Source organism: Lissotriton helveticus, chromosome 4_2 (assembly GCF_964261635.1).
Source record: "Lissotriton helveticus chromosome 4_2, aLisHel1.1, whole genome shotgun sequence".
NCBI classification, from domain to species: domain Eukaryota; kingdom Metazoa; phylum Chordata; class Amphibia; order Caudata; family Salamandridae; genus Lissotriton; species Lissotriton helveticus.
Window position 1 is genome coordinate 89,766,648 of NC_136064.1, and position 24,642 is coordinate 89,791,289.

Below are 24,642 nucleotides of genomic sequence, written 5' to 3' on the forward strand. Positions count from 1 at the left end.
AGTCAAGTGGTATTCGCATTTGGTTGTAGGGGGTTCTCCTGCCTCCAAGCTTGCCCCCAATTTCCCTGTGAGTTCTGATGGTACCCTCGACCCTGATTGTTAGTTGCGTGAGTATTTGCTGGATAAAAGATACTTCTAATTGGAAACAAGCTGACAAACTCACTTTCAAGGCCTGGTGGAACGCTGTCTGTTTCCATCACAGATTAGACACCAGTAATGTTTCCCCTATTTCTCTAGGTATTAAGAGAGATCTTTTGTGGCTTACTTTATCATCCTATTTATCTTCCTCAGCTTTCGCATCCACCTCTGTGATCACCTTAGAAGAAGTTAGAAAACCTCCATGACCTCTAATTTTGCCGATGCTTATATATGTTTCAATATATGTTTCCCGCTATGACTCCTTTTTCCTTATGGTGATTATTAAATATTGGAATTTCGTTTTCATTTTATTGTTACGAATGATACCTTTGCTAGCCTTGTAATGTTAGGTAATAATTTGACCCCCCCCTCTCTCTCTTCACTCCCCTTCCCTTCTCCCCCCTCTCCTTTCTTTTCTTCATAGTATGCTTATAATTAACTCCTATTGTTACATATATACTTTATTGCATATTTTTTCCTGTAATGTTTCTATTTTCTTCAATAAATTTCAAACTTTAAAAAAAAAAGATGGCCAAAGTACCTGTGCAGAACATGACATGCACAGAAACCATTCCAGAAATAGATGGAAAACCCTTGACCTCTGGAGATATATTACAAGCTACTCCACATATTGTAATTGTATGTTCTGAAGGGCATGTAGAGAGCTTGACTTTCATAGTAACTGATAATCCATTGTTCATCATTGTGCTGGGGACATTGTGGTTGCCATAGTCCTAATATTAATTGGAAGCCCCACATCATTTCGTTCTCATCTCAATTTTGTCAGGAGGAATGCTTTCTGAGAGGATGTCTGGAGAAATAATAAAACCCCATGCCTGGCATTGTTACCTGCCCTCCACAAGCTCCATCATGGCTTTGCTGGTGTCTATAACAAACCTCAAGCTGACTCACTGCCACCCCATAAGTAATATGATTTCTCCATTGATTTGATTTAAGGGCCAGTCTTAGAAGGATTTATACATGGACTATCAAGACAGACCACAGTATAGTGTCCATGAGGGTGGGAAACCAGAACAGGAAAACAGGGGCCAGATTTTGTAGAGCACATGCCTAAAACTACAACATGGTTTCACAATAGTGCATGGTGGCCTACAGCCCTCTTTCACAGGCCATGCTCAATCATTTCATATAAAGGAATCACTCCAGGGAAACACGCTTGCTTACCGTACAGCCGCTCCCGTGTCCCACGCCGGTCTCTGGGGATCTGTACTTTCATCCGGCCACGGATGGAGCCCGTCTCCTCTCCGCGGTGGGAGAGGAAGGTCTCAAACTGCTGCGGTACGCTGCTGATCATGGAACGCATGGCAATGCAGCACTCACCTACAGAGGGCAGTGGGACATTATAACGAGATGGTAAGGCATCATGACATCACATTGAGGGCCCATAAACAGAACATAACTGACCAGCTGTCGTCCAGAACAGGATAGAATTTACTTTCCCTGACCTTCTTACCAAGCTGAAGTATCTCTCTTATGAAACCGGTGCTCAGCCTGGATTAAAAGCACTTGTGAAGACTACAGCGGCTTTGAGACTCATGTGACTAACCCATTCATTTGCCTATGCAATAATAGCATACTATGGTGAGAATTTATTATAACCATAGATGCTCATTATGTTGGGCTAAAGGCTTACTTCCATACACCCTTGATGTAATAATCCTGATGAAGGCCTGAGTAACACTGTCTTTGACTCCCTTCCATTGACAAGTTCTGAAATGAAATTACTAGGGAAAAAAACATGCAGCAAAGAATCACATCAACACTGTGGCCTACATGAACAGGTACTGAAAATGCCAATGAACTGCAGATGAAAAACAAATGTAAACTTTCCTTGTAAACAGACACAACAATGGAAACAAAAAATACACGTGGGGACAGACTCAAGTCAACAGGCAACAAGACTACTGATCTGTAGTGAGTATTGAAAAACAAATAAAACTTCCCTTGTAAACAGGCACAATACAAACCAAATTCATGTGGGACCTGATCCAAATGAAACTCAACTCCCTGCATAAAAAGACTCAAGACAAAACCAAGGGACCTGGTCACTTCCCTCCTCTCCCAAAAGCATAGGATGTAGAATGTACCATATGACTCGTGCCCGTCGCAGGATTTGACAGTCAGGAGCAAGTGCTGGTCCAGTAGATATTCCATGTCAGCCACAATCGGATGCAGCTGAAGAAATAAGCAGAACAGGGACAAAAATCAGAACCAATACAGAAGAAAGTGCAAGAATACACCATCCTGCTGGTAATCCATTCCACACATGCAAACACAGAGACTCATATGTATGTACACCTATATTTCTCTTAGTTTTGCTCTTTGCCTCTTTTTTCTCTTATTTGCTCTCTGCCTCTTTCTTTGCTATTTGCCTCTTTCTTTCTCGATTTTGCTTCTAATTCCTTTTCCCCTTTTCTCTTTTGCCTTTTTTCTCTTCTTGCTTCTTTTTCTATTCCCCTTTCTCTCTTTATTGCCTCCCACTTCCCAGGTGATCACCCTCCCCGACCCCTACTTAATGGCGGCCGCTATGTGGCCGGGCAAGGCGGGCACACCAAAGGCATACCAAAGGCAAATAGTCTGCACTCGTCCGCGACCCGACCATGACCAGGGACCCTGGTCCTCCGAACCACCACTGCTACAACCCCAGCACTCTCCACGCTCTCAACCCCAGATGCAACAACTGCTAGCTTTTGACGCCGAGCAACACCCAAGGCCCGATCTCCTCCCGACACTGTTGCCACACCTTCACGCGACTCTGGACCCCTGCAGCAACCCCATGTCCACCGGACACCAGCGCACACAAACCACTGAAATGTATCCTCCCCAATGTATGCTCCCTACACCGGCATGCCACAGAAATCTGGGACCTCCTCAACACACACACGACTGATACCCGCCCGTCCCCCGCGCCCCATTCACCAACACCATCGCCGACTTTATCGCACCCCAAGCCCTTGCCTCCACAGACTACATCCTACTCGGCGACCCCAACTTCTACCTGACAACTATGACGACCCTAACACCACCACCCTCCCTGAGAACTTCACCATCATAGGGCTGAAGCAACTGGTCTCCACCCCATCTCACATAGCTGGACACACATTCAACCCCGTCTTCGCAGGTGGAAACAGCATCTCCTTCAGCCACACCACAGAACAGCTCTGAATGGACCACCTCTGCATCCATTTCTCTTTTAGAAAACCCACCGCTCACCAGCACGCACGCTGCCGCCCACGCAGACTCTGGAACAAAGTCTCTGAGAAAGACCTCACCTCCGCCCTCACCTGCACCCCACCCCCAACGATGACAGACGCAAGCATCCTCCATCGATGGATCGTCAACTGTACCAACACACTTACCCCCCTCCAGAAGACCACACAACGGTACCATAAGAAGGCAAACTGGTTCACCACGGCACTCCAAGAATCCAAACGCTCCTGCCGGTGGCTAGAAAAGACGTGAGAAACAGCAAAACTCTGGAAATATGCGCCGCCTGCAAAACCGCCACCACGGCACACCACCAACTCATCAAATCCACAAAGAAGAATTTCCTCCAAGACAGAATCCTCTCCAACGCCCACAACATCAAGGAACTCTTCTCACTCATACAGGAATTTGCCAAACCCAACAGCAAAACAAACGACGTCACTCCCTCCCAAGACCTCTGCAACAGACTCAGCGCCTTCTTTCACCTCAAGATCCAGATGCTCTACAACAAAATCGACGACCAAGACCTCTACACCACCCCAGCCCATGTCACCAGCGATGCTCCCAACAGACCCTACTTACGTCGACCCCACTCACGACAGAAGACACAGTAAAGACCATGAAGAGCATCCACTCTGGTGCACCCTATGACACCTGCCCACCTCACATCTTCCACATGGCTGCCACAGCCATCATACCTAAGCTACGCCGGACAATCAACTGCTCCCTCGAGACCGCCACTTTCCGCGAGGACTGGACACATGCTGAGGTCAACCCACTCCTGAAGAAATCCTTTGCAGACCCAACGGATCTCAAGAATTTCAGGCCCATCTTGCTGCTTTCCTTCACAGCCACGGTCAACGAGAAGGCCGTCAGCACCCAGCTAACACACTTCATTGAAGCCAGCAACATCCTAGACACCTCCCAATCTGAATTCCGCGACAACCACAGCACCAAGACTGACCTGCTCGCCGTCACAGATGGCATACGTACTCTCCTCGGCCAAGGCCAAACAGCAGCCCTCATCCTCCTGAACCTTTCAGCAGCCTTTGATACCATCTCCCACCGCACACGATCCACCAGACTTCACAACGCCGGTATCCAAGTAAAGGCCCTAGACTGGGTATGCTAATTTCTCACCGCCAGAACACAGAGAATAAGACTCCAGCCCTTTCCCTCGAAACCAACAGAGACCAGATACGGAGTACCTCAAGGATCCTCCCTCAGCCCCACCCTCTTCAATGTCTACATGGTCGCCCTCGCAACCATTGCCAGAAACCATGGGCTCAACATCGTCTCTTATGCCGATGATACCCAACTCATCATCCCTCTCACCAAGGAACCTGACATCAGCAGGCACAACTTCCAAGAAGGGATGACAGCTGTCGCAACCTGGATGAAGAACAGCTGCCTGAAACTCAACTCAGAGAAAACAGAAGTCCTCATCCCTGGCTTCACTCCCTCCGTATGGGACGACACCTAGTGGCCCCCCGCCCTTGGAAACCCACTCACCCCGACAGACCATGCATGTAACCTCGGCATAATACTCGACTCATCACTCACCATGAATCACCTGATCAGCGCCATATCCTCCGCATGCTTCAACATCCTCCGTATACTACGTAAAACATTCAAATGGATCCCCTCCAATTCCAGAAAAACGGTCACTCATGCCCTCATTACCAGCAGACTGGACTACGGCAACGCCCCCTACGCCGGGATCAACAAGAAACTCCTCCGCAAACTCCTGACCGTCCAGAATGCCAGAGACAGACTATTCCTCAATATCCCAAGACACAACCACAGCACCCAACATCTTTGTGATCTCCACTGGCTCCCTGTCAAAAGCAGGATAACTTTCAAGCTGCTCATGCACGCCTACAAGGCCCTCCACAACAGCAGACCACAATACTTCAACAACCGCCTCACCTTCCATGCACACAAGAGAAACCTACGATCAGCTGACCTCTCCCTAGCAACCGTTTCACACTTCTACAGGAACAGAACGGGTGGAAGGTCCTTCTCCTACCTTGCAGCCAAGACATATAACAAGCTCCCCCTCCACCTCAGGCAAAGCCCGACACTGGGTTAATTCAGGAAAGACCTAAAGACCTGGCTCTTCGAATGACCAACGGAGCTGCACCCCACCACTCGCAGCGCCGTGAGACCCTAATGGGTGAGTAGTGCGCACTACAAAAACATTGCTTGATTGATTGATTGATTGAGTGATGCACGGACATGTAAAACACACTTACTGCCACAGACGTTGTCAATGCGCATTTTGAAGACAGAATTGTTTTTTTTTCAAAATACACATTTAAAATCACAAACAGCAAAGCTCTGCTGGGTGCTTGTGTGCTATCTATCTAGATTGGCCTTTTAAAGAAAGTGTTTGATACACAGATATTTATATATAGACCTAAAAAGATTAAGACTACAAATCCCATATAAGATTTCCATTACTTCTGAATCCCTACAACCCCTAAAATGTTTTCTCGCACAACCCTCAGTGAGATATCTTCTTTGAGTCTATACTCACAACTTTTAAATGTCTCCTTAAAAGATGACTCATATGTACGGCTTTGGACTATCTCTAGCCTTTCCTCATCCATTTGGATTGTGAAACAAGACACCACACTCTTGATCCAATTACGGCATCTGCGGCCCGAGCACACCATGCTGACCGGCTAGTGAGTCATTCTTCCAGCATTGCCTTGCCGCTTGTGAGCCATTTTCTCTGGATCCCAATATGACCTGTTATTGGCAGTCCGTTCTATTCATACTGCACTGTGCCGCTATGGACCAAGGAGGGATCCTGCCCTAACTTGGAACTCAACCTCTTACACCAGTTGCCTTCCTTTGCAGGCACTTTCATCTCAGACATAATCCATTATGTCCTGATGATGGTCCTCCTATTACATGAAGTGATCGAAACGTCGTCGACATTAGTAACATGACTTCTACTCTTTTTATGTATATAAGCATTGGTACTGTATGACATATGTGACATAATTAATTTGCTTTCATTGTAGTCACATGAAGAATGTCTGAGCCTACAAGATTGTTACTTCCCCTTTTTTGTTTGTCTTTCCCACTGTAATAATGCTTTATACATTTTAATAAATACATTTGATATTTCATCTGGAAATTTGACATAGATTTCATCATATTTCTATGTAATATGGTTTATGGGATCTCAGAATAAGGGATCCTTGCTCCTTCAAATTACTCATACCAATGATCTCGTAATATTCCCTGGGTTTCCCTTGTCTCTAAAAAACACCACACTCTTGATGACACCTCACTAATGATTTATTCTGTGGTAACAAAACTTTTTTTAAATCTCTCTTTAAAGTTATATTTCTGATATGGATGATTGTTTAAAAAGTAATGATTGCGTGACTCCGCTTGGCTGCGCATGTCGCTCCGGGATTTACTTTGTCCAACAGCATAAAGGGACCATCCAAACGGTTTTATGTCATTACAACGCGGTGTTTACACCACGCTACCATTACAACGCAGTTATCACAACGCAAGTCGTTACAACGACTTGCACTAGTGGCGTTGGACTTAGGAATAGTATGATTTACTATTCCAACTTCAGCCCAAGTAACAGTAGGGACGGTGTTGGAATAGTAAATCATACTATTCCTTAGTATATAGCGCCATCCAGCGCAAGTCGTTGTAACGACTTGCGTTGTGATGACTGCGTCGTAATGGTAGCACAGTGTAAAGACTGCATTGTAATGGTCGTCTCTCCATCCAAATATCAGTCCGGTATGCACTCAGAAGGAAAGCAGCGACGTGTTGCCCCTTAGCCCCAGAATCTGCCTGGCACTTGGGAGATGGAAAGCTGCTGTAGCCACAGTGATCTGTTTAGGTCGCACGTTGCTTTCAAAATGGTGGCATCCACACTCAGGCCATGAAGCAGCGCAGCAGTGAATTTAACCTGAAGGTCATTGCTCATAGGAGGATGTACGTCATGACAACGCGGGCTTTAAACCGCGCTGGCATTACGACGCATCTGAGAGAGCACAAGTTTGGGAAAAAATGTATAAGTGCGCCATATTTACAAGCACGTAGTTAGTTTAAACATGTTTTGCACACGAGTGTTTTATATCCAGGAGTGAAATATACAGAGTGTTTTATATTCAGTAGCGAAATGTATAGAATGTTAAGTAGAGTAATAATAAGTATAACTGTGTGAGATTAATGTAGAAATGTTGGAATGAATATGAAAACCTCACGTTCTCATGTTAAAAGAATCATGTCCGAATTAAATGTAACTTTGAAATCCAGTATAATGTGTAGGCCTTAGGGCAATTCACAGCAAACCTAAACGTGCTGCTAAAATAATGTGAGATAAGGTTGACGTGGTTCTTCCAAATGTATTATTGAACTTAGGGTTAAAAGTATATGCTTTATAGATGTGTTATTTTAGAAACGTATGCTAGTTAAGAATGTTTGCTGTTTAAATCAAGTTAATGTTTTAAGAGTGCAGGGACCTGCTTCATGTAAATCAAGTAGGCCTGAACAGATAATGACATGTCGTTTGAACCGCCATGTGCTCGTTAGGGAAGAAGTCGAGAGGTGTCCAGCACCGAGCTTGGAGTGTGTTTTACGACTTAAAGATATGGTGGAGTCTGGAATTTGAGGCCCACTGCAGGACGAGCTGTATGCAGGTGCGAGGGTCCTAATCAGCTCGAATGAAAGGGACTTTGTTCAGTGGCGCCTTGCGCAGGCCTGTAGGAGTTTCCAGGAATTTAGGGGGTATCGGCGCATTGGAGAAGAAGCCTGGGAACCAAGGTCAACTTTAACGAGGGTCTTCAAGAGTACCATCATGGAGTTTGCCGCGCACAGAGATACCACGTGAGGGGCGTCCCAAGGGGCGTTCCTATCAGAAATGTGATTTGGTATTAGGGAAAGAGACCCGGGAGGAGAGCAGAGCAGATGATTTTGGGAGCCTAAGGAAGCGGATGGGTAGGCAGATAGGCTGATCAAGAGAGACCCATTATCAGAGAAGAGACAAAGAGAAGTGCGTGATCTTCTTAGGAAGTCACCACGGCTGACACCTAGAGGGTAAAGATCTTGCTAAGTAGGGATGTCACTTAGTATAGTGTAGGGACAGACTAACCTTAATTTTCTTTTCTGTAATGACTTTGAGATTGCAACTTATATCCATTTTGACAACCCTTATGGTTTTCGAGATTGTACTTATTATTTTGTTTTTCAGACTTAGACTACTCAAGAAGTTCATGTTCATAGTGATACCGATTTATCTTCTGAATCTCATTTTGAGAAGTTTGTATCTTCAGTTATCTTTGACTTTATATTAAATCTTTGAAACTTAAAATTTGGTCAGTGGTCATTTAGAGTGGTGTAAGTTCTTAAATTGATTGACTTATTGTAAGATTACCTTTTACTCAATGACAGGTACCAACGATTCAGTCGACATAGTTTGGGATTTGGTAAGGTAACTAGTAACCAGTAATCCCGCGTTAGCAGTTGGTAGCAGAGTGAGGATGGTTATCTTCTTGAGGAAGGTAATCTAGAGAGGTTAGTTTACCCCAAGGCCCCGAGACGTCGAGAAACGAGCAGCGGAAGAATCGTGTGCCGAAAGGTGCAGACGGCGCGAGAAAAGCAGCAGTATCGGAAGAGAGTGAGTATAACAAAGGGTCATGCGTGAACAGATTGCGGTGTTTTGTGTTGTATTTGTATTGTAATGTCTTGCGGAGTTGAATGCCTGTAGTGTGAATGAGAGAAGGTTGTGAGCGCGCGCAACCTGGTAAGCTGGTTACCTGGTAAACGGGTGAACTGGTGAAATCTTAAGTTCAGGCCAGAGCTTAAGTGGTTTTGGGTGTATCGAACATCCAGGGTAGTTGTCGACCATAGTACGGAGGTCACGAGGTACCATTGACCGCCGTGGATCCAAGATAGGGGGAGTGTAAGAGTGGGTGTATGAGTAACGGACGCTGGTCGAAAGTTACTGTGTGTGAGTAACCTATCGGAGAGGGCGATTGTCTGGAAGTAAACGGAAAGACATTTCGCCAAGTTAAGGTGACAACTACAGAAAGACTGTGGGCGTACAGTCAAGAAAGGTGATCGCTTGGACGGAAGTAATCATTTTTCAGAGTATGAATGGGATGCGTGCATGACCGAGGAGACGAGCTGAGAAAGGAGGGGAACTGCTGCGAAGGGGGACGGGTGACGTCGGCTAGAGCCGCGCTGTGATTGAGCGGTTGGTGTGACGTTAGCTAGAGCCGCGCTCTGGTTGGGCGGCTAGAGTGACGTCGGAGGAAAGTCGCGTACGGATAGGCCAGTTAGTGTGAACGGGGCTGAGATTGGTGGAATATCATCAGGAAGTAAACAAACGCAGAGAAAGAGCGAAATCATGAAGTGTTTTAAGTGTTTGAAAGGGATTTTTAAACGTAAACGAAGTGAACATTATTACGGGAAAGAGGCTCCGCCAGAGGGTACACCAGCTCATTATATGGCAACGAATGTGGGGCTGCATACCATATTATGGATTGGGGCTTGGAATAAGCTTACGGAAGGGAATGAGGAAATGCAGTTCCCGAGGTACGGGACGTTTAAGTTAGAGGTGTTACATCGGCTAAAAGCAACCATGTCCTCATTGAAACCCTCGCCCAGACCAACACAGTTTGAGGCCCTTAATGCATGGATTAAGGCTGCACACGATAGAAATTTGAACAGGCGTCAACAAAGGCTGACGCGATCGGTAAGAGCAGTGCGGGATTCTAAATGGGATGAGGAAGCAAAGCGGTGGAGGGTACAGGCAATTGAGGTGGAAAAAATGTATCCGATGAGGGAGGTGGCAGGAGGAGGAGGAAACCTCATGGAAGAAGACGAGGAAAGCGAGTCGGAGGACAATCTGATAAACAGGTTGTTGATGGATAGACCACCTCCAAGGGTGGGGGTGATAGAAGATAGAGGGCTCGCAAGAGAAGATGGGAATGACATAGAGGGATATACACCACTCCCTATATCGGAATGGACACCTATCAAAGGCGGAGAAATACCTCAAAACAACACTGTACAGAGTGTAGTGGGAAGGTTTGTGGTGCAGAAAACGCCAACCACCGAAAGGGCTGAGTCTGTGGGATTGCCAGATGCTCTTCAGGTGCCTGTTACCATAGGACCCATAGTTTCGATCTATAACCCTGAGAGAGATAGAGAGGAACAACAAAGGCAATTGGATAGGGAAAGGATTGAGATGGAAAGGAGGAATAATGTGACAAATGCATGGAAACAATTGCCAGGATCGGTAACATGGAATACCCCATTAGACACGACTGTCGGTCCCAATGCAGAACAGGGAGGTCCGAGAGGACCAATGGATCTAAGGGGACCGCGGCCAAGATCCTATTCAGAATTAAGAGCTGATTTGAGGGAGTGGGACGGGTCCGCAATATCCCCGAGCAACAGGACAAGAACAGAACCAGAGTGGGAAACCAGAGGTAACGGGACTGTATCTCATTGTGGGGCCAGCGAAAGCAGTCAGGGGCGGGAAGGCCAAAGTCAAGAGAATAGAGGAGTTACACGTCCTACGGATGAGAGGGAGCAGCAGGAACAAAATAGTAGGAGTGTAGAGTGTGAAGAGATGTCCCGTCTCTGGGAGAAAGGAGGAGATGAGATGGTACGAGCTTTTCAGAATAGGTTTAGGTGCCTTCATCATGTACTCGGAGAAGACGTTCAACATTGGAGAAAGGAGAACAGTGATAGGTCCCGCCACGCCTCGAATAATCAGGAATCACAGGGAAGTAGTGAAGAAAGAGGGAGTAATGGAATATCTTACCCTGCATCCCGTGAAACTAGCCAGGATGGGGAGAGAGAGGCTAGGAGGCATGAAGGAGTGTTTCACCACCCACCCCGAGAAGATGGAAAGGCATGGGACCTAGAGAGATGGGAACAGGGGAGGACTCCCTATAACTCACCTATACCTAAACGTAGATCTCGGAGCTGGGATGGGAGAGATGCGGATGGAGGAGCTAAATTGAGTGTCTTGAAAGCTGAAATTAAGGCAAAGAGGCTTGATGTTACTAGTTTAAAATCAGATGTTGATGAGATAATAGATGGAACATTGCCTTTAGAAAGGATCGAACTGTATGAACAGGATGAGTTATTGTTCATGGCAAAGGATATTACTAGGAAAGCTAGAGCGTTTCATGAGAAACTGACTGATTTGGCAGATAGATATGCCGTGGATTTGTCTAGGACAAGGGCATTGCAGAGTAACCACAGATTACAGTACGCAGACCAAGATCTAGATGAGAAGAGAACTACTGGATTAAAAACACACATAAGAGAGCTGGTATCAGGGATAAGAGTGTGGAGAGAATTGGACAAATGGGAAGAAAGGTGGTCGAAAAAGGGCACAGTTAGACGAAGTGCAAATGTGATGACCCCCGAGGGAAGGGTAATGCATATGGAGGCATTCCCTTTGCGAGAAATATCAAATGGAAATTATGTACATGTGCCCTGGAGTAGAGGAGACTTAGCTGCATTTACCAACTCATTTCCGAAGTTGCGGGACAATCCAGTAGAGTGGTATAAGCAGGTAGAGAGGTTTGTTAAAATTTCGAAGGTATTGTGGATTGATTTGAACACGTTGTTTGACATCGTGGTCCCATCTGATCTGTGGACCCCTTGTAAGACTAGTGTCGAATGGCCAAATGCTGAACCATTGAGGGATGCTCGAACTAATGGACCATCTGAGATTGTCATACGAAAGTATGAAAGGGTAATAGCTTGGTTGAAAGATAAGGTACCACCACAGGATATAGATTGGGTAAAGATAGATCGAACAAGGCAAGAACCGAAGGAGACCGTGCATGAGTTTTATGAGAGGTTGTTGAAAACATTCAAGCAATACAGTGGACTTGATGTAATGGATCCCAAAGATATAGGACAATTTGTGTCAAAATTTGTCTTGGGGTTGAGACCTGACATTTGCTTGATGATTCAACAACATTTAATCTGTTGGCAGAATAAACCACTAGATGAGATTCTACGTTATGCACGATACTGTAGTGATGAAATAGACTCTAAAGCCAAGAATCTAAAGGAGAAATTGATGGTGGTACAAATGCAGTCCGCCGGGAAGGGTGGCCAGCAGAAACAGGGGATGGGACGAAAGCCAAACGGTCAGAATAAGGACAATGAGGAAGGGCAGAGACCTAGGATAGACTTTGCCACTTTAAAGAAAACGACAAAGTGCCATCAGTGTCACCAGGTGGGGCATTGGCGACGCGAGTGTCCCTTTAACCCTGAAAATGGAGAGCTAGAAGTAGAAGAGCAGGATCAAGAAGTCCCAACTCCAAAGGTGACAGTTCCAGGAAGCAAGGTGGCCAAAGGGGGGACTTCGGCTCCACGGGCCCAGTTCCCACAGCCACCAAAGGTAGCGACAGGGGGAAAGGTCTTTAAACAAATGCCTCTATTCATCGAGGAAGAAAAGTGTTATTACATTGATCCATTGACTGGACAACGTGTGAGCAGTGAAGAGGACTGTACCCTCGGGGCAGTCCTAGAGGTGGATCAGAGAGGGCCATTTGTTGAGGCAGAGGTGGCAGGGTGTCCCACAACGTTCTTAGTGGATACTGGGGCTACCCGATCAACTCTGAGATCGGCGGTGGTTCCAGACTTGCCGATGTCAGGGGAAACAATTCAAGTGGTAGGAGTCGCGAACAAAAGGCTGACTAGTCCCTTGACAGAACCAGTGTCTGTGAAAATTGGAAACCACATGAACGAACATCAGTTTGTGGTTTGTGGTTTGTGACTCGAGTCCGGTATGTCTGTTAGGAAGGGATTTGTTGTGCAAACTGAACTGCACCATATGCTGCACCCCGCAAGGAGTGGAGGTACAGACTACCGACGAAGATGCTACTTTTAAGGTGGCCAATTCGAAATCTTGTGTAGAACTATATCATACTGACAATAGAAGATCTTCCCCAAGACCTACGAGATGCAGTGGCGTCAGAGGTATGGGATTTCACAGGAGAAGAAATAGGATTGATTAAGGGGGTAGAGCCGGTAAAAATATTGGTAAAACCAAATGTTGAGTTTCCAAGAACACCTCAATACAAATTGTCACAGGAAACGATTGCAGGAATAAAGCCTGTGATCGAGTCAATGATTCAACAGGGAATACTGAAGGAAATTGTGGGTAGTCCTTGTAACTCCCCGATTATGGGTTTGCAGAAACCTAGCGGGAAGTTTAGGATAGTTCAGGATTTACGAAAAATTAACAACATAGTTGTTTCATGTTGTCCCGTGGTACCGAATCCATCAGTGATACTGTTTCAAATACCATGTCAAGCAGAATGGTTCACAGTGATAGATCTTTGTCAGGCTTTCTTTTCAATCCCATTGGATGAAGAGAGCAGGTACCTTTTCGCTTTTAAAATGGAAGATCGCGTTTTAACATGGTGTCGAATCCCACAAGGATTCACGGACAGCCCATCCATCTTTAATCAGTTGTTGAAGAAGAATCTTGAGAATCTAGTACTGCCACAGAACTCGGTTCTGGTACAGTACATAGATGACCTACTTGTTGCGTCAGAAACAGAGGAAGCCTGTAAAGCAGACTCAATTGCCTTACTGAACCATTTAGCTGAAAATGGACATAAGGTATCTCCGAGCAAGTTGCAGTATTGTCTGACAGAAGTACAGTATCTAGGGCACAGGTTAGAAAAAGGGAAACGTAAGGTGTCCCCAGAGAGGATTGAGGCGATAATGAAAATGAATGCGCCTACAACACAGAGAGAAGTTAGAATGTTCCTAGGAATGGTGGGTTACTGCCGACAGTGGATAGTTAACTTCTCACTGAAAGCAAAGCCCTTACAGAAACTGACGCACAAGGAGGTGAGTGATCCGATACCATGGGACGAAGAATGCTTGGTGGCGTTCTTGCAGCTGAGAGACGATTTGTGTCGTGCTCCGGCTCTGGGAATGCCCGATTACGAGAAGTCATTTTCACTCTATTGCTGTGAGAGAGAGGGATGTGCTTTGTCAGTCTTGGCACAGACCCACGGAAATGCCCGTAGACCAGTTGCATATTTTTCGGCTACATTAGATCCAGTAGCCGCAGCGTTGCCCGGATGTCTCAAATCCGTTGCTGCAACGGGTGTCAGCATTGAAAGGAGCGAGAGTATTGTGATGGGACATCCAGTGGTGGTGTATGTACCACATTCAGTTGAATTGCTAATGACCAGGACGAAGACGCAGCATCTGACCAATAGTAGGCTCACGCGCTACGAGCAAGTTATCCTTGCTGCGGAGAACGTGACTCTTAGGAGATGCTCTGTCTTGAATCCTGCTACTTTGATGCCATTACCCACTGTGATAGAAGGCGAAGGATGTGAAGACCACGATTGCCTTGATGTGACTGAACTATGCACGAAACCCAGACCAGATATTGTGGATGAGCCATTGTCTGACCCCGATGAAATTTATTTTGTTGATGGCTCATGTTTAAGAGACGATACTGGTCGGTTGAGAGCAGCTTATGCTGTTTGTACTATTACTGGAGTTGTGGAAGCCGCTTGCCTGGAAGGAGTACATTCCGCACAGGTAGCAGAAATTATTGCCTTAACTCGTGCCTGCATAGCAGGAAACGGAAAGAGAGTCACCATCTACACGGACAGCCAATATGGTTTCGGTGTGGTTCATGATTTCGGGCAGTTGTGGTCTCAGAGGGGTTACATGACCTCCTCTGGTTCGCCCATTCGAAATGGAGAATTTGTGCGGCTGTTGTTAGAAGCATTGCAAGGTCCAGTTAACATCGCAATAGTAAAGTGTGTGGCTCACACTAAGAATACAGATTTTGTGTCACAAGGCAATAGATACGCTGATGAAGTCGCACGTTACTGTGCGGAACAAAATTATTCTTTCTCAAAGGTGGAAAGAGAAAGTGCAGAAGAAAGGACAGAATTAAGCATGATGTTAGAGACCGTGGATTCCTGGGAAGATTTGAGGGTAATGCAGGAGAATGCACCAGAAACTGAGAAAAGGGCATGGGAAACCGCAGGTTGTGTGCGAAGTGAAATGGATTTTTGGGTTTCAGCAGATGGGAGAGCTGTGTTACCTGAAGAATTAGCTAATCCCATGGCAAGAGAAATACATGGTCCAGTACATCTAGGAAGGGATGCTATGATGAGAGTGTTTAGGCAAACTTGGTATTGCCCTAAATTTAGAATAGCAGCCGAATCAGTATGTAAGCGATGTGTTACCTGCCAACAACTGAATGTGGGCAAACGAACACCAGTCACACTGAGTCACATTGGGAGGTCGGGGGGGCCTTTCAATAGAATGCAATTAGATTTCATCGAAATGCCAAGGGTCAATCGCCTTTGGTATGTGTTGGTGATTGTATGCGTATTTTCCAGATGGGTTGAAGCGTACCCTACACGTAGGTGCGATACACTCACAGTGGCTAAATTGTTGCTCAGGGAGTTGATACCGCGCTTCGGGGTGCCTGCCTCTTTGGAATCTGACAGAGGAAAACATTTTAACAGCGAAATAGTGAAGATGTTGTGCTCCACACTGAATATCGATCAAAAGCTGCATTGTAGTTATCGATAAGCATGGGCGTAAAATCCGTTACGCTCGCGGATTTTTCGTATTTTCGGAGAATCCGCAATCCGCGAACTCTCGCGGATGCGGCGAGAATACGCAAAATCCGCGCGAAGCGGATTTTTTGTTTGTGTTCGCACTGCTCGCGCTGCTCGCGGTCCGCGGCGCGGGCAGGAACAATCTCGCACTAGCGAAAGTACAAAAATTACTTAGTAAAGGAAGTGGCCCAGTCTCCAACTTCCTGTTCCTGTCCAGCAAGCTCCTCCCATAGGGGTGGGGTGAAGGAAGTGCCCCAGTCTCCAACTTCCTGTTCCTGTCCAGCAAGCTCCTCCATTTCCTGGCCACTTTGATTTCGATCTTGACTGGGAAGGATTACTTTTTGTGGTTGCTGCTGGATATTTGGATTTGAGGCCTTTTGGATTACTTTTGGATTCGAATTTTGATTTCACAAAGAAGTAAGTCGATGTTGTTTGTTTGTGGTGATTTTTGTGTGTGTTGTTTTTTTTCGACTTTTTTGGGGGGAAAATCTGCAAGTTCGCGAGCTGAGGATGTGTTTTTGCTTGTGTTCGCACTGCTCGTGTCCCGCACAGCAACAATCTCGCACTCGCGAAATTGTAAAAATTACAATTCTGCTGCACATGAATTGAAAACCACCAGGCTTATTTATGGGTGCATGGATGATACAACTGTTTTGTTGAAATTATTTTTGTTAACATGATTCTGGCCAGGGCATGGATGACATTGGATTGTGCTGATTTTTGTGTGTTTTAGGACTTTTTGGGGTGGTGTTGGGGGCTTGCTATGGGGGTGGGGGCCATTTTATTGTCTGGTCCCGTGTGGGTGGGGGTCTAGGGGCCATTTGTAAGTTGTGTGCTTTGTGCCATAGGCCTGCACCCACTGTGCTCTGATGTCATCCATTATGCCCAGGGGGGCCCAGAATCGGTCTGTTCGCGGATTTTGTGGGTTTTTGCCACGTTCGCGCCGTGAAGCAACAATCTCGCACTCGCGAAATTGTAAAAAATGCAATTTTGCACCGGAAAACCACCAGCAGGCAGCATAAGCCTTCTGAAAATGGATGGATGGCATTGGATTGTGGTGATTTGATTTGTGTTGTGTGTTTTCACTTTTTGGAGTAGGGGTTGGGTGCTGGCTATGTTGGTGGTGGCCATTTTGAGGCATGGTCCTGGCCATGTGGATGGGGGGGGTCAAGCGGCCATTTTGAAGGCAGGCAGTGAGCTTTGAGACATAGGTGTGCCTTGCTTTCACCCATTGTGCCCAGGCGGAGTCAGGGGTACATGAAAGCACAACCCTCTGTGTGTGTGCTCTCTTGGATCAATGTTAAATTCCTGTTTCCCAAAAATTTAGCAAATCCTAATTTTGAAAATTCCATATTGTGTGGTGTGCACGTGTGTATTCATAAATGCCTACTTGCTAACTGTTTATTCAAGCGCTACATATGCAACATTTATATTTACTGATGTTCCTCTGTCTTCGTTTGCGTTTAGGTGCACAAAACTACGCATCATCATCGTTGAGCATCAGTGCCAGGAAGAAGTGCTGCTGCGGCCTGTTGTTCCGACATCTGAAGAAGATGGCTCCAAAAAGAGGTGCCCGTAGGTCCTCTTCCAAGAAAGATGTCTCTACTAAGGAGAAGAAGAAGCAAGTGGCACCACTTACCAAGGCGACTGGTTGCTCAACCAAGACATTTTTTGGGCAACAACAACCAAAAAAACAAAGGCCCACCATGAGTGCTGCACAGGTAGCCTGTTTAGTTGTTGAATCACCAACGACCAGTGATGTTGGATCATCGCAAGAAAGTAGCAGCACGCCATCAACACAGGTTTTAACTCATCTCACAAGTACTATTCAACAACCAAAGCCGCAACAACAACTGCATGGGCTACTAGTACAAGCAGAAGTACATGCGCAAGGAGCTGTCCGAGAAGGAGCTGTCCGAGAAGGAGCTGTCCGAGAAGGAGCTGTCCGAGAAGGAGCTGTCCGAGAAGGAGCTGTCCGAGAAGGAGAAGGCCGAGAAGGAGCTGTCCGAGAAGGAGCTGTCCGTGAAGGAGCTGTCCGAGAAGGAGAAGGCCGAGAAGGAGAAGGCCGAGAAGGAGAAGGCCGAGAAGGAGAAGGCCGAGAAGGAGCTGTCCGAGAAGGAGAAGGCCGAGAAGGAGAAGGCCGAGAAGGAGAAGGCCGAGAAAGAGAAGGCCGAGAAGGAGAAGGCCGAGAAGGAGCTGTCCGAGAAGGAGAAGGCCGAGAAGGAGCTGTCCGAGAAGGAGAAGGCCGAGAAGGAGAAGGCCGAGAAGGAGAGGTCCATGGAGACTTGCAAGTAGAGGTCAGTGAAGATGGCCATGGAGCGGTGCAAGTGCCCACAATGGTTGTTCTTCCAGAAGTAGGGGCACAGGAGGAAATTGACTTTGGAGCCGGGGTATCATGTCAGGAAGACGAAGCCACTCCTCCTGATGATTCATTTTCTCCCAGCTCCCCAGCAAGGAAAAGATCAAGGAGGGTGTGTAGAAGTTCCTCTTCAAGCCCCGCTCCATCAGATGATGATCTGGATCTGGATTGGCAACCATCTCCGACGTCTGAGAGGGAGGCACACCATGAGCTGCGAATGGTATCAAATCTTAAAAGGAAGGGCCCCGGAAAGCTCATACTTATGGATCCGAACGTCGGACTTGATGAAGTGGTGCATTCTGATGTTGTTGAAGAGGATGACAGCAATGACCTAGTCATCACACATGTCAGTCCAGCCACACCGGCCATGCAGCAGACAGACATTTACACCCTATCCCGACGTCATGCTGAGCGTGACCCTGGCGACGTGCCACTGGTAGCACCACCAACGCAGTCAAGTAGTACCACAAGTTCAACAAAACCTACAGCTCCCATATTTTCTCCCCGGAGGGGGACTCCATCCAGCTCGACTCCCTCAAGTAAGGTTGCTGCAATAATTGCACAACCCAGTAGATGTCTGCAAGGCTCATCCACCACTGCTTCATCTGGCATTGGCAGCAGTATCACCTCGTGCGGCAAAACCAGAAGTTTCCAGTCCCCAGTTTGGAACTTTTTTAGTGTCCATGAAAAATATGATAACATAGCCGTTTGTTGCATTTGTAAGACTAGCGTTAGCGGTGGTAAGACTGGTACCAACTATGGAACCGGAGGCCAGATAGGTCATCTTGAAAGAAAGCACGCTGTCGAATGGTTTCCGCACCTAGCAAACGTCAAGGGAAAGCGATCCCAAAGGGCAAGTGGCCAAAATATACCCATAGTAGGTGTTTCATCTGAAGATGATGGGGAGGTAGAAGAAGCGTCAGACATGTGTCCGGTTGCACCCAGTACCCCTTGCAGCACCACACCCTCCGTAACACATAGCAGGCACACTGAGAGTCTGGGAGACACACCAATGCGGAAAATGTCAACACTGATCAGAAGTGGGTCGAAGAAGGCATCAGCATCATCCCGTAAATTTGTCCAGCGCACCATTTCAGCCATGTTCTCCTCAGATGCGCAATTTCAACGCAACCACCCAACTGTACGCCTCTATAACACTAAGCTGGCAAAAATGCTAGCGGTGGACCTTCTCCCTTTTTCGTTTGTCGAAGGTGTGGGTTTCCTTGAACTCGTGGCAACATTGGCCCCTAAATGGAAGGTTCCTAGCCGGTACTATTTTGCCAGGGTTGCTGTTCCAGCACTACACAAAGAGGTGCTTGAGTTGGTGGGGGCAGCTTTGCAGAAGAGTGCTGTTCACACTATACACCTGACAACAGACATGTGGACCAGTTGCGCAGCCACTGATTACATGTGCATCACTGCACACTGGGTCTCTTTTTCAGGGGTTATTAAACAGATAAATGCAGGTGGTGACTTGGTCGAGATTTTTAAGGGTGCTCGTAAACATGCAACATTAGCCATGTTTGGCATGGAGAAAAGTCATACTGCAGTCAACATTTTGGCTGACTTTAACAAAAAGGTCTTGCAATGGCTGCGCCCAAGACATTGCAAGGTTGGTTATGTTTCTACAGATAATGGCAGCAATGTAGTTAGGGCCATGGCGGACGGTTTCTATTTCAGAGTGCCGTGTTTGGCGCACTGTATCAACCTTGTTGTGCAAAATTTTTTGAAAAAAGAACTTGCAGTCGACAAAACACTGACCATCTGCAGAAGAATATGCACACATTTCAACCATTCTTTTAAGGCCCGGAAGGAGCTGAGGCGCAAGCAAAATGAACGTAGAATGCCAGTGAAAGCACTTATCCAGGAGGTGGCAACACGTTGGAACTCAACCTTCTACATGCTTGAGCGTCTGCATGAGCTGTTTCCAGTAGTCAATGAGTATTTCTACAACCTGGGTGGTGATACGACAGGAATGATACTAGCGGTGGAGCAATGGCAGCTAGTTAAAAGCCTGACAGACATGCTTCGGCCTTTTGAGGTCTTCACGCGTGACGTGAGCAGGGAGGACTGTTCTTTGAGCAAAGCTATCCCACTGTTGCTGAAGCTCGAGCACCAAGTCAAGGTGGTGTCTTCACAATTAAAGGACGTTGGAAAGAACGAAGCACATGAGTTGGCGCAGAGATTATTACAACGCCTAGTTAGCAATGAACGGCTTGTAAATATCAAGAAACAACAGCACTACATTTGTGCTACTATTCTGGATCCACGTTACAAAAAGCCATTGTTTGGCAAAGTAATAATTCCTTTTGAAACATCGGATGTTACAGAGTACAAAGGTTGGCTAGCTCAGTCAGCCATTCGTTTTGAAATAGAACGGAAGGAAACTGTAGGAGAAGACAGTACTACTAGTGAATCAGCAGGCGATCAGGCGTCCCAAAAAAGCACTTCACCATCTGTGCCTGTGGCAGAAGTGAGTGATTTTTCCTCTGAGCCGTTAACCACACCAGCAACCGTATCATCTCCACCAGGCGCATGCGATATGTCTGAAGCGAGTTGGCTAACTCAGCTAGGGTTTCCTGGTCCTAGAAAGGACACAGAAGTGCAAAGTACAGGAATCCGGGAGGACATTCTTTCAATGGTGCAGGCCTATCTGGATGACTCAACAGAGGTCAATATTACTGAGGACCCATTGGCGTATTGGCATGGGAAAAGAAAAATATGGCGAGAGCTCACCAACCTGGCTATCAATTACTTGTCTTGCCCACTCGCAAGCGTGTCTTCAGAACGTGTTTTTAGTTCTGCTGGTGGCATTGTGACTTCCAAAAGGTCCCGCCTCTTGCCCGCAAATGTGGAGCGGCTCACCTTGATAAAGATGAACCAGCACTTCATACCACCAGATTACAGAGTACGAGAATGCACGCAGGAAGAAGAGGACACCGCCCTACCCGAGGAAAGTTCTCCTCAGTTACCAGAAGTAACCCCGACTGATGAGTTAGCAGAGTATGAGGACGAGTTCTGCTTCCCTGACAGCGAGTTCTGAAAATGACTCAATCATTCATTAATTGTAAATAGTCCTCCTTATTCACTTTTATTCCTGTGTGTCTGCCTTTCTTTAGCAAGTGCTTCATCACATTCCCAACAAAACTGTAATCAACCAATAAAACAACAAGCCCATCAACAGAACTATCTTGATTTTGATGCCGCAGCATTCCTCAGGTTCACAACAGTTAGTTGACAAGAACTCAGTCCTGGTCGTCTATCCTGAGTCCTCCTCCTCCAGACTCACCCTATCCATTACCCATAATGCTGATGCCTGGATTCTGCACAATGAAGAAATGAAGGAGCCAGCCCTCAAACACAAATTACAGGTAAGATAAGCTTTTGGATGGGAGGTAGTATAATGGAGTATTCGGAGAGGCGAGAGAGTGACAGTGGTACTAGCAGCAAAGTCCTAGGGCTCTTGAATTAACAAAGTCTGTGACAGGCATTTACTTAGGAAAACATTTGGCCTATTGCACATGAACGTGTAGGCGTTATATTGCTCGCTTGCCTGTCTCAGGGGTGCTGTCTCTGGGGCTTCTAGGTTTTAGGGTTGTGTCAGCACCGCTACCACATTTCTAATGTTGATTGCTTTTGTTTTGCAGAAAATCCACGCCGGGAAACTCCAGTTGTGGCCCTGCTGCAGAACGCGTTAGGACTCTGTGAATTCCAGGTGGAGCCAGCCCTCAAACACAAATTACAGGTAAGATAAGCTTTTGGATGGGAGGTAGTATAATGGAGTATTCGGAGAGGCGAGAGAGTGACAGTGGTACTAGCAGCAAAGTCCTAGGGCTCTTGAATTAACAAACTCTGTGACAGGCATTTACTTAGGAAAACATTTGGCCTATTGCACGTGAACGTGTAGGCGTTATATTGCTCGCTTGCCTGTCTCAGGGGTGCTGTCTCTGGGGCTTCTAGGTTTTAGGGTTGTGTCAGCACCGCTACCACATTTCTAATGTTGATTGTTTTTGTTTTGCAGAAAATCCACGCCGGGAAACTCCAGTTGTGGCCCTGCTGCAGAACGCGTTAGGACTCTGTGAATTCCAGGTGGAGCCAGCCCTCAAACACAAATTACAGGTAAGATAAGCTTTTGGATGGGAGGTAGTATAATGGAGTATTCGGAGAGGCGAGAGAGTGACAGTGGTACTAGCAGCAAAGTCCTAGGGCTCTTGAATTAACAAACTCTGTGACAGGCATTTACTTAGGAAAACATTTGGCCTATTGCACGTGAACCAACACGATGACAGTGTTCAGTTAAATGAAATTACTGCAAAACCACCACCCACCCAGCTCAAAAGTAGTAAAAAAACAGGTATGCTCAGATAAAGTTTGAAAAAGTATATTTATATCCCTAACAAAATAATCTCCCGCAAGACCCTCCCTAACCCCAACAAATAGTCCTCAAAAGTCCCCAAAAAACCCAACTCCCAATTCCCACCCCCCAAAAGTCTCAAAAAAAGGGGCAAGGGACACTCTAGGGATGCAAGCTGGTAAGTTTGGCCTCCAGGGCATCATGCTTTAGGGCCAGGGCATCATATTTTTCTTGGAGGATGGCTTGCTCTAGGCGGAGGCCCTCCACCACATTTTGAAATTTGTGCCATTTCTGGACCTCCGCCTCTAGGTCTGACACTCTGCGGAGTGCACGGCGCAAGCGACCTTTAACAGTGCTGCGAGGTGCAGCTTTTGCTGCTCGGCGGTGGCGTCTTCCGGCACGGCTCCGGTTCGCTGGAGCACTGTGCTTACCGGCAGAACGTGGGGTAACAGAGGAGGATGTAGACGATGTTAAGTTGGATGCACTGGAGTGCGTGTCATCCCCCTCGAGTTCCACCAGTCGCCGATATTCCGCAACAGTTGCTTCCAGCCTCCGTTGCCGGGCCAGTACAGCCAGCATACTCCTCGTTGGTTTGGAGGTTTTAGTATTGCCAACTATATGAAGAAAGAAAGACATAATCTGTAAGCAATGCTCTTTAGGAATATGATTAACACAAAATGATTCAGCAGGAAGTTGTGTCACAGTACAACTAGCAACTAGCCAGGGCAGTACAAAACTATTCAGGCCAGTATCATGGGCGTCCGCAGGGAGGGGCGCTTGAATCACCATTTCCCTTCCCACAACTCTCTTGTATCCTTGGTTTGGTGCTCTTTCATATGAAAGAGATGTGGCAGAAGTGAGTGATTTTTCCTCTGAGCCGTTAACCACATCAGCAACCGTATCATCTGCACCAGGCCCAGGCGATATGTCTGTTTCCCTCCCTCTCTCTCTCTCTCTCTCTCTCTCTCTCTCTCTCTCTGTCTCCCTCTTTCTGTCTCCCTTTGTCTCCCTCTACCTCGCTGTCTCTCTCTCTCTGTCTCCCTCCCTCACCCTCCCTCTGGCTCCCTCCCTCTCTCTCTCTCTCTCCTTCTGTCTTCCTCTCTCTCTGTCTCTGCCTCTATCTGTCTTTCGGTCCCAGCCTGCTGTAATTACCATATTGTAATTTGTCACTGGGCCACCACTGGATACACATCATATCCTATCTAAGAGTCAGATAGTACCATGATCCAGCTTACCTGTACTCGCCACCGCCACTGTCTCCTTCCTCACAGTCTGTACTTCTTCTTGGTCCGACTCCTCTAGCGCCGCCTCCTCCCCAGATTGACCCTCGGACTCCGAGTCAATGATCACCACCACATCCGAGCTGGCCCCACCACCAGATGTTCCACCTACAAAGTAGATTTAAGAATGTTAGATTACACCACTCCACTAGTATTTGGTCTATGAATGAAAAAATGTGAAAACAACTGAAAAAGTAATTGACTGTCTACTCTAGTCTAAAGTAAATGTCCCTCCTTCCAGGGAAAGCTGTTGTCTTGCTTAATTTTTTTGTCACAATTGTTGAATGCTTGCTTAATTTTAACACACATTATTTTTCTCTGAACAGACAGAAACTGGACTTCTAAGGACAAGAGGAACATCAACTTGAAACCAGGTGAAAGCTCGGCTCGACCACAAGAAATTTCTACCAATCCAGTACTCATCAACTCTGCACCAAGCACTTTTCCATTTCCAACTAACTTTATTTTAATATATGTGTTTACTTAAACTTTTAATAAAGCTTTTAAACTTGAATTGACTCTGTAGTTTTTCCTCCAGAGAGTCCAGACTAGAGTGACTGAGCGAAAAGTTTTGCAATTTTTGGAAGGAGGAATCTGTGCTGCTGACACTACCAGGTTTATTTATACAGTGTGCCAAACACGCCACTCTGAAAT

At 46.6% G+C, this 24,642-nt stretch overlaps 2 protein-coding genes across 3 annotated transcripts in view; one reads left to right on the forward strand and one right to left on the reverse strand.

Annotated features, from left to right (window-relative positions):
- Window positions 1–24,642, reverse strand: part of LOC144752052 (phosphatidylinositol 3,4,5-trisphosphate 5-phosphatase 2-like) — a 598,959-nt gene that overhangs the window by 77,392 nt on the left and 496,925 nt on the right. For both annotated transcript variants that reach the window (XM_078640002.1, XM_078640003.1), the window contains exons 23-24: window positions 2,247–2,334; window positions 1,324–1,479 (exon numbers count right to left, since the gene is read on the reverse strand). In XM_078640002.1, the coding sequence (XP_078496128.1) occupies window positions 1,324–1,479; window positions 2,247–2,334 (244 nt within the window). The remainder of the gene's footprint in view (window positions 1–1,323; window positions 1,480–2,246; window positions 2,335–24,642) is intronic.
- Window positions 19,121–22,069, forward strand: LOC144752051 (zinc finger BED domain-containing protein 6-like). Its single transcript, XM_078640001.1, has 2 exons — window positions 19,121–21,725; window positions 22,002–22,069. The coding sequence occupies exon 1, from the start codon at window positions 19,280–19,282 to the stop codon at window positions 21,395–21,397; it is 2,118 nt and encodes a 705-aa protein (XP_078496127.1). The 5' UTR covers window positions 19,121–19,279; the 3' UTR covers window positions 21,398–21,725; window positions 22,002–22,069.